This window comes from Notamacropus eugenii, chromosome 1 (assembly GCF_028372415.1).
Source record: "Notamacropus eugenii isolate mMacEug1 chromosome 1, mMacEug1.pri_v2, whole genome shotgun sequence".
NCBI classification, from domain to species: Eukaryota; Metazoa; Chordata; class Mammalia; order Diprotodontia; family Macropodidae; genus Notamacropus; species Notamacropus eugenii.
Window position 1 is genome coordinate 404888215 of NC_092872.1, and position 10739 is coordinate 404898953.

The 10739-nt window shown below is 41.1% G+C and overlaps 1 protein-coding gene across 3 annotated transcripts in view; it reads left to right on the top strand.

Moving 5' to 3' along the window:
• The window catches only part of ERGIC1 (endoplasmic reticulum-golgi intermediate compartment 1), a 150211-nt gene extending 140776 nt beyond the window's left edge, over positions 1-9435 (top strand). For all 3 annotated transcript variants that reach the window (XM_072630980.1, XM_072630982.1, XM_072630981.1), the window contains one exon: positions 6989-9435. In XM_072630980.1, coding sequence (XP_072487081.1) covers positions 6989-7096 — 108 coding nt within the window. In that variant the 3' untranslated portion in view covers positions 7097-9435. The remainder of the gene's footprint in view (positions 1-6988) is intronic.
• Positions 9436-10739: the final 1304 nt, after the last annotated feature.

The following is a 10739-nucleotide window of genomic DNA, read 5'->3' on the forward strand; positions in this document are numbered from 1 at the left end:
TGTTAGAGAGCCCACCAAGATTTAAAATTTGTTCTAGGGTGGTAACTGCTAGAACTGTAGTTACCTAAAAACTTAGTACTACCACCTTCACCAGATGTTACCAGAATTAACCCAGAGTAACCTATCCTGCTGCCTATCCAAACCAGAACCATTGAGTCTAGTACATATTCTTGAGCTAGAAGCAAATCAGTCCCTAAGGATTGGGGGTAAGTATATATAAAGAGATAACATAGCAGCATCACATTCAAGCCATTCAATCAAGAACAATTACTGCTATGAAGGGCTGTCAGGGTGTTGGAAGACGTCATCCCCACACCCATTTTACAGACCTTTCCTTCCCCTTAGACATGAACTTTTAAAAAAATAAATGTAACTGTAAAGACAGAAATCACCCCTTTGCCCACCTAGACTTATAGCAAGATTTTCAGTATGGTGGTTCTTGGGGGAATTGATGGTCGGGAGAGGACAGTATTATTCCTTAGCATTACACTGTCTCTTCCATTTCCCAACAGTCCACATGTACCTTATTTTCTTTCCCGTGTATTAGCATCTAAATCTCTGTTTGTTTCCTTGTCATCAGCTTCAGCAACTCCCTGGCTGCTCCCTCTCTTTATGTACACCTTGGGTTTTTTTTTCATCTTTTTAATAAATAATTTGTAAATGTTTAACTATCAACAAAACAAAGTAAGCATACTTAAATGCTATTTATGTTTGAATTTGTAATTTCCAGCATATAAAATGTCCATTAAAACTTATTACTTCTTTTTTTGTCCCTCTTAATTTTTTTGGTCACACGCAGAGGTCACAGCAAAGTTAATGTGGGAGAATTAGAAATCTGCATATTGGGCTTCTGTGGTTCTTCCATAGATCTTGCAGTTCAGACTCTTGAATTTCTGCCTCCTCCACACCCAGGGCCAAGTAAAGCAGCTAAAAATCTACACTGAGTGAACTGGTACAGTCCCATCCTCATTACTGAAAATGCATTTCACCTTTGATGGTGGGTCATTTGTAACATCCTCATTTATGAGAGACAGCAAATCATTATTGTTTTTGTTGAACAGAGTCATTTATGTCTCTTATCCAGAAACAAATGCATGCATTGGCTCCTTTCTGCTCTGAGCAAATTGAACTATGCATGAAGGCTGGAAGGAGGGATCAAAGCAAGTGCCAGGTGTGTGTGAGTCATAAGCACTCAGTGGTTCAAAATTGTGTGCAGATGAATATAGATGTGTGTGTGTGTTTTTTGCATCGCTGCACTTAAGTCAAATTTTCCTATCCTCTGATGCAAGCATTAAAAGCATTTTGTGGTGTAAAATCTCCTGTCATCTGATCCAGTTGACTGAAATAAACCAGCTCCCCTGCCGTCATCTCCCCTGAAAAGTACCCCAGCATCATGCTCTGGGGTGTGGTAGAGAGACAGACCAGAAAGGAGAGGCCCTGCCCGCCTGAAAAAAAAAAAAAGAGAGTCAATCTTCCCCACCACCCCGAGTGGCTGCTCTGGTTTCTTGGACTGTTGTTTCTGGAATGCCAGCTGTGCCACTTAAAACTCCTCTGTGAAGCCTGGATTCACTGAGCTCATCTCATGGAAATACCATTTTTATAAATAAACCCCAATTGAGTATACACTTTCCTATCCTCTTCACTTTGTCTTTTTTCTTTTTCTTTAAGTCTGTCTTCCTTGGCACCAGTGATTCCATTAAGTTGGCTCCATGGTCTGCCCACTGTTGTATTCTTGGTCAGATTTGGATTGCTCATCTTCCACGTGAGGGAGGTGGTAGTTATGTGGCTGAGAGTTGTCAAGGAAGCCATAGCATAGACCCCATTTTCCCCCTTCTGTGGTCTTGCCATGTCAACAAGCATTTCTGAAATCCTTATAGTGTGCCAAGCACTTGGCTGTGCACAGGGAATGTAAATTCAAGTAAAAAAGACAAATCTTTGACTTCAAGGAGCTTACATTCCAGTGGGGGAAACAACACATAAAAAGAGAGCTGAAAAGCAGGAGGAGGGGTAGAGAACTGAGAGGGAGTGGAAAGTATCTACATAAGGGAATGGTGGAAAACATTCAGAGAGTCAGAAGGGTATCCTGGAGAGGAACAGAGATGTGACTGGCCTGAATACATTGCTTAAAATGATGATTCTGGGGGGCAACTAGGTAGCGCAGTGGATAGAGCAGTATACCTGGAGTCAGGAGGATCTGAGTTCAAATGCAGCCCCATATACTTACTTTGAGCAAATCACCTAATCCTGAATGCCTCAAAATAAAAAAGAAAATTCTAGGAAGAAATGACCACTCAGAGCTTCAGAAAGGCAGCAGAGGCTACTTCCAAGGAGAGAAAGCTATTGTAGCAGAATGGAGAAAGTCTGAGATTCTGTCATTTATAAATGCCCTAATTCTGATGTACTAACTGGATAAAACATTTGCTTTTCTCTGAAAATAGAGGTGAGGATCACATATGCAAAAAGAAAAAATGTCAGAAGTCATCTTGTCCAGTTTGAACCTGAACTACTACAATATCCTCAATAAGCACTTTTACAGATGTTACTCAAAGATCCCAGTGATAGAGAACTCATTATCTGTCAAACCACTTTTGAAAAGCTCTAATGGTTAGAAAGTTTTTCTTCACCCACTTAATCTGTCTCTGTAATTCCTATTCCAATGCTCCTAATTTTCCCCTGCAGGGTCAAGCAAAACAAGTCTAATATCATCTTGACAGCCCTTCAGATACCTATTCCTTCCCTGCTGCCCCTACCAAGTCTCTCCTCTGTATTCCCAGTTTCATCAGCTACTCCTCATGTGGAGTGATCTCTCGTCCTTTTACTATCTTGATTTCCCTTCTTTTGGATCCTTTCCACTTTGTCTTTCCTAAGATGTGGTAGTCTAGATGTAATACTAAGTATCAAGGCAACCTAAGATGAACTTGTGGCAGCTAGGTGGTACAGTGGTTAGAGTGCTAGACGGGGAGTCATGAGGACTCCTCTTCCTAACTTCAAATCTGGCCTTAAACATGTGCTAGCTGTGTGACCCTAGGCAAGTGACTAACCTGTTTGCCTCAGTTTTCTCATCTGTACAATGAGCTGGAGAAGGAAATGGCAAATCACTGTACTGTCTTTGCCAAGAAAACCTCAAATGGAGGCATAAAGAGTCAGACATGAATGAAAAACTACAGAACAACCACAAAGAAGGTGTTAATTTTTTGATAACTTCATCAAACTCTAATACCCTCGGGACATCCCCCGCCCCCAGGTCTTTTTCAAACAAATTGCTGTCTAGTGACTCATTCCCCATCCTGTATTTACTAGAGTTAAATTTTTTTAATCCAAGTGTAGGATTTTACATTCATACCCATTAAATTTCATCCTATTAGACTGACCTATCAGTGTCCCAAAATCTTTTTGCATCTTGCCTGTCATTCAACATATTAGCTTTCCCTTCCCTTTTTTATATTATTTACAAATTTTCTGTGTATGCTCTCTACATCTCCATCCATGTCCTTTGATAACAATGTCAAATAGCACAGGGCTAAGGGCATCCTTGGGGTACTCCCTTAGAAATCCCTTAATGACTATACCTTGGGTCTGGCCATTCAGCCAATTCCAAGTCCCAATTATGTATGTTAGAAAACTGTTCTTTTTCATTGGTTTAGCCCAGTGTTCTGAGAAATAGAAAAGAGGAACTTTTAAAAACAGAAATGTGTATCAATTGAAAAATACACAGGATTCAGACTGGAAATATTTTGATTTAAGTCCCAACTGAGCTGCTTATTAACCTTATGACTGTGGACAAATCCCTTAAATCTGAGCCTCATTTTTCTCATACCTAAAATGGGATGGCAGTATTTCTGCTGTCCATTTCAAGGGGTTTTATGAGGAAAGGGGTTTGTAAACTCAAATGGGGTGGGGGTGGGGGGACAGGGAATCATATACTTGTCAAAGGTATACCATCACTGTTATAGAGGATTTCTTTTACAGTGCTTAGGTGACAATTCCCTGAAGATGGTGAGCCCTCCACATATTCCTGACTGCAGATGGCATTGTGCTGATTGGATGCAGGAAAAAGTTTGAGTTTGGATGTTGAGCTGATTGCATCACTAGATCATCAGAGCATCTCTCCATGAGATCCATGATTAGTGGAGTTATCTGTTTTGAGTTTGGCTGTGGGAAAAACTTCATGAATGAAAAATGAATGTTGTCTAGACTAAAATATGTAGCTGGAGAACCAGTCCACTGAGCTAGTACATTGGGTCAGGCACTACAAGTACAAAATGAGTTGAGGCAAGAATTGAATGGGAGGAAGACAGGAAGAGAGCATTGTATTTGAGAAATTGTGTCATGTTTTCAGTGATCCCAAGATGCTCCTCACTATAAATATCCATCTTTCTTAACTTAAATGTTTTGCCAATGCCATATGTTTATAGCATTCAAACACCATAATTTCTAAAGAATCACAGCTTCATCCAACCCAGAGGGCAATGGAGACGTGTGGTGGGCACAGGAAGGATGCAGTAGATCTCTAATGATTACCTATAGTCATGAAGCAGTATGAGAAATATATGTTATTGACACATGGCCATACAAACAGGTGGTTCATGCATGTAAAGGAAGGAAAAGGACAACTTGCTAGATGACTACAAGCTATGTTGGTATCTAAAAAAATGTCAAAACGATATAGATGATGGCCCCTCCTGCACTGGGTATGTTATTGAGGAAATGTATGAGTGGTAAAGGAGGTCCACCACTCACTTAGCAGGAATAATGGCATTGATGGGATAGCCTGAGTGCCCCCATCATGAAATGCAGAAAGGTCTAGAACAGAGGTGCTTTTTTAAAAAAAAATATTTATTTAGTTAAGTTTTTGTTTTTGACGTTCACTTATATAAGATTGTGAGTTTTAGATTTTCTTCCCTTCCCCAAGACAATGTGCAATCTGATATAGGCCACACATTTATAATTACATTAAATATATTTCCACATTAGTCATGTAGTAAAGAAGAATTAGAAACAAAGGAAAAAATCACAAGAAAGAAAAAAACAAAAAGAAAGAAAAATAGTCTGCTTCAATCTGCATTCAGACTCCATAGTTCTTTCTCTGGATGTGGACAGCATTTTCCTCATGAGTCTTTTGAAATTGTCTTAGACCATCACATTGCTGAGAAAAGCTAAGTCCTTCAAAGTTAATCATCACACAGTGTTGCTGTTACTGTGTACAGTGTTCCTGGTTCTGCTCACTTCACTCAGCATCAGTTCATGCAAATCTTTCCAGGTTTTCTGAAGTCCGCCTGTCGAGCAGAGGTTCTTAACCTGGTGACCATGAACTTGTTTTTTCAGTGTTTTTATATCTGTATTTCAGTATAATTGGTTTCCTTTGTAATCCTGTGTGTTGTATCTTGCACATTTAAAAACCAGTCCATTGGCTTCCCTAGCCTGCCAAAGGGGTTCATGACCCCCAGAACCCCTCTAGCACATGGCATGCATCCTCTGTGGAAGATCTGTAGGAGAGTGTGGGCTGTCATTGCACAGCATGAGAAGGCATGGATCGGCTCTGTTCTGAACCAGTAGCAAATCCCTACATTGATAAGATCCCAGATCTAAGCATGAAATAAATGGCATAGGAGACTAAACCAGTATTGCTTCAATATCTTGTGATCTGAAAATCACTTTGATGCCTGTCCTTCTAACGAAGTTCACAGCCCATTCATGTCTGTTCCCTAGGAGGTTCCTTTCCATATCATCCCTTCAATTTATTTGTCCTCACCATAGTGTTGAAGTCCTTCCTCTTGATCTCTCTAGACTCTGTGTGTCTATCAGCTGAGCAGTAGGTCATCTACCAGTCATGTAGAGGGCAAGGGAGAGAGTCCTGTGCTGGATGTGAATAGACTGCAGAGACCAGTCATGAACTGCAGGCATGAAGGATATCATGTCATCAGACAAATGCATGATTGGGAAAAAGGAAAGGCCAGTCATGTCAAGAACAAGTTAATGTTTTGAACTGTAAATTACCTTGATACTGTTTCTGTTCTACTGGCTTTATCAGTTTGTTTCCTTTCATAAATTTAAGCAGCAACTGTCTATTATATTGTTGTACCTTGTTTTGTGGACTTTCCTGTCACAGCAGATTGGTATTCCTACCACCTTCTAATGTTGGAATGCAAGCCAGGAAGTGAAGGATTTCCTTAATTTTGCCAAAATCCCACTGTTTCCTTCCCCTTGCACTTGGCTCAGTGATAATGGTGGTAAATGTGGTGACCAAATTTCCAAAAGGCACATGGGCATTGAGATGCCATGGGTTATCACTATTCCAAGCTATACTATATTTTGAAGGGATCTGGTTCATAAAACAAAGGCAGTTCTAAGGGGCAGAACAATTTTATCCGAAAAACTTCTCTTAATTGTGCCTTAGGGGGTTTCTGCTTCACACAGGATCTATGCCCATTTCCACTGAAACGTATAACTTGGGTACATTACTCTATCCTCTAAGTGCTTACAAGCAGTACCATCACTGAACACAAAAACCCAAACTTGAGTTTGTAAGGAAATGACTTAATTCATCATTGTTCATTTCCAGGCAGAATTATTTAATGGAAAGAGCACTGGGATTCAGAAACCCCAAGTTCAAGTCTCTATTCCATTATTACTAATTATCTATGCAACTTGGGCAAATCATCTCACATCACAGCACAGTGCAACAAACAGAACAAGTTTTGTATTTGGACTCAGTTGACTTGCATTCAAATCCCAGCTCTGCCACTTTTATTACTCATGTGAATTTGGAAAAGTTGCTTATCCTTTCTGAGCCTCAGTTTACCTATGTATAAAATGATGATGTTAAACTAGATGATCTCTGAGGTTCCTTCCAATTCTGCATCTCTGATTCTCTGACTTCTCTCCAGATTTCTCTCTTCTCACCTGTACAATAAATGGGGCTAGACTTGGGCTAGATGCATTCTGAAGTCCTTTCCTGGCTTTAACTTCTGTGTGGTTCTTGTTTTAGATCTGTGCCATCATTGGAGGCACTTTCACAGTGGCCGGAATCCTGGACTCCTGCATTTTCACAGCTTCTGAGGCCTGGAAGAAGATTCAACTTGGAAAGATGCAGTAACCCTGTGACTCCAACTCCCTTTGTCAGGGACAGCAATGCAGGATCCCAGACCCATCACTCTAACGAATATATTTCTTTTTTCCCTCTATCAGAGTTGACATTCAGTTTTGTTGGTTGAAGTTACAGAATGGGTAGTTGTTACACCAATGTTTCTCTTCCCACACCATACTCCCATCTTGGGGGGCGGGGGGGCGGAATTCCAGATTACATATTCTCTTCTTTTGTTCTTGAAAAGACAATATCGAGTATTATTAGGAAGAAAGTCCACTGCCAGTGCCAAGAATCATGGTGCTCCCTGCCCTGAGGAAGGGAGGTAGGGGTAGCGGTGGGGATGGGAGGGGTAGAAATCACTCCCTGAGAAACAATCAGGAAGGCTTAAGGGATGTTATGATTTGGGTTCCAACAGTTTACAGAGTCTCACAAGAGAGTCTAGGAGTGACAGATTCTCAGTATCCTTAGGACAATTACCTGGCTCACTCCTCCTAGGCATCAATCTGAAGTAAGTGGAGGGTGAGGAAAGCCCTTTTGGAGAGAGAAAGCATTTGGTTTCTTGCCCAGGGATACCATGTTGCTTCTGCTGTCAGGCCTCTCCCCATGTCCACCCTAACATCACACTTTGGGGATATGCACTTGGCTGAACTACATTAAGGTACCAGTTGAACTTATCATAACTATACAAGTAGGGCTCAAGATCCCTGTTTCTCTCTCCTTTTTTTAAAGTGAGTTTCAGGCTGCCGACAACCACAGCCCCCCAAGCGACTTAAGTCTGTTCACCACTGGTGCAGCATAGCCAACTGCTGCAAAAATAAGTTTTCCTCCCATTTTCCCCGTCAATCTTAACCTCCTACCAACGTGCCTCAGTCCTAACCAAAGGACAACACCTCTTAGTAAAGGAAACAACCTAGCCTCTGAACCCACCCCATGTTTCTACTGGCACCTCAGCCCTTTGTGATGACAGTGATGGTGAGTGGTTGGGCATCTTATAGGGTTTAGATCTGGAAGAAGCTTTAGAGACCACCTAGTTCAACCTCCCTCATTTTGCAGAGGAGGAAACTGAGGCCTGGAAATGGGAAATGCCATGCCCAATGGCATACAGCTAATAAACTATAGAGGAGAGAAAATTCATTTCCTCATCCTCTATATTCCGTGTTCTTTCCTCCATTTGACAATATTCTGCTCTCTGTAGGCCCACTGGCTTTGTGCAGACCCAGAGAGTAACCAATGAGCATCATTCCCAATGACATGAAGAGTTTTCCCTACTAGTCCCAGTTCTACGTGACATCTCTGGGGCAACAAGCTCATTGCTAATGTGAAAGTAGAGTCAGATAGTGATTTTCCCTGGAGACACCCTAGTGCAAGATGTTTTTGTTTACTTTGATCAGGTGTTGTTTTGATTTGGTTATTTGATTTGATTCCTTCTCCACCTATGGCAAACAGAAGAGGGACTATCCCGCTTCCCTTATCAGACACTTGCTCTTGGGTTTCTTTCACCAGCCCCTCCAGCCACTAAGACCAGCTCAAGACACGCAGTCATGCAGCTGGCGAGGTAGCAGCGGCTCTGGTTTCCTTCCACTTACTTCAGAGCTGTCTCTGCTTCTGCTGCTGCTGCTGCGGCTGCTGCTGCTGCTGCTGCGGCTGCTGCTGCTGCTGCTGCGGCTACGCATACTCCCTTCATCAGAAGATTCTCCTTTTAGATCAAAACAAGGAAGGACGAGCCAGCCAGGCCAGGGAGGGATTCAGTGAAGGGAATTTCAAATATTTTATGTTGATCCCAGAGAGAGCACCACCCTTCCATTTTCCATGCACACCAAGCATTCTTTGCGTGCTTTGGTGATTCAGGATAATGCCCAGTTGGATTTTTTTTTAACAAGGCCTTTGCCATTTATTATTTTAAGCCCCTAGTGCCAATTAGAAAAACTCCCCCCCCCCTTTTTTATTATGAGTTCATTGATATTGTAAATGTAACTGGATTTTTGTCATTCATTGTATCTGTCACTGTTTGGATGGATTTTATATATATTTTTTTTTTCCATTTACAAAATTCGGAAATGGAAATGATCCCTTGTGTAAGGGGGCATGAGGGGGTTGAGGTGTGTGTGTGTGTGTGTGTGTGTGTGTGTGTGTGTGTGTGTGTGTACGTGTGGCATGCATACGTATGCAAGATTTACTTTATGGAATTTTTCCATTGTGGAGGTGGAGGGGTGGGTGGGGGACTTCATTTCTCCTATGAAAGGATACCAATGACCTGTTTTCCTAACAAAATTCTTAAGGGGGAAACTTTGCCCTCTTTGTTTCTTCCACCCATTGGGTTTAAGCAGATTAAAAAGCTGTGATTTTCAGGAGTTTTCCAGTGTGTTTCCTTAAATCATGGTTTATGGCTAGGATTCTAGTTAGGGCTAAATTCTCAATATTTGTAACAAAAGTTATAGCTCTAAAGATAATTTGTGTTGGGTAAAATCTCTACCTTTTCTGCATATAGTACTTAAAGGCAGTGCCCACAACTTAATTAAATTCAAATGGTATTTATTAGGCAATACAAAGTATTGTGCTAAGTTCTGGGGGCCATAAGGATGAAAAATGAATCAAATGCTACCTCACAGTGCTTAAGGTCCAATTGAGAGGATACAACATGTACACAAATATGGGATAGAGAATTGTATAAAGGCACAGTGCCCAGAGAAGTTGAGAATGAATTTTCCCTTTGGGAGCTGGGGAAGGATTCAGAAAAAAGGTAGTATTTGAGTAGGGCCTTGAAGGAAGAGAGGGAGTTCAAAAGACAAATGATCGAGCTCTGTTCTGAGGCTATAAGGGATGGTGCAAGCAAAGGCACAAAGATGAGAGGACAGTTTATGGATGAGGGATGAATGTTGTCTGGTTTGGCTGGAACAGACAAATAGGAAAGGCACTGTGGTGTAATGGATAGGACTCCAAGTCAGGAAGACCTAGATTCAAATCTCACCTTGCACACTTAGTAGCTGTGTATCCCTTGGTAAGTCACATAACCTCTCTGTTCCTCAATTTCCTAATCTGTAAAATGAGAGGGTTGGACTCTGGCCCCTGAAGTTCCTTCTAGCTCTATCTATTATCCTATGAGTAGTTATAAGAAAACCTGTAACTTGTTTAGACAAAGTCTTAGGCAATTTTCTAATTTTGTGTATGGATATTTTTGTCTTCCCGACTGAAATAAGAGCTCAAGGGCAGGGATTCTTATGGTTTCTACTTTTATACCTCAATGGCACCCAGTACACAAAAGGCACTTAACACTTTTTGACTTTTAAAAATATAGGATTATTTGACCTGGAGAAGAGGACAAAATAATCTAGTCACAAAAAAGCATCTATCTGTGTATAAGACTGTGTTCTAGGATTCCCCCCAAAAAACCATTCATCTTGTCTTTTAGATGATTACAAGCAGCACTGTTGCTGAAAAACAGAATATACATAGGCATACTATATATAAAGTACAGATCATTCTATGCAAAGCCATAGAGTGAATGCTTTGGTGGAATGATGAGAGAGGGGTTTTGGAGTTTAAAAATGTTACTTCTCCAGAAGTTTCACTAGAGGAAGTAGGGGCAGTTGTTTGTCCTTCCTTTTTGAAGAACAGTGACATCACAGGGTAATGTCTTAAATCCTGTGTGAAC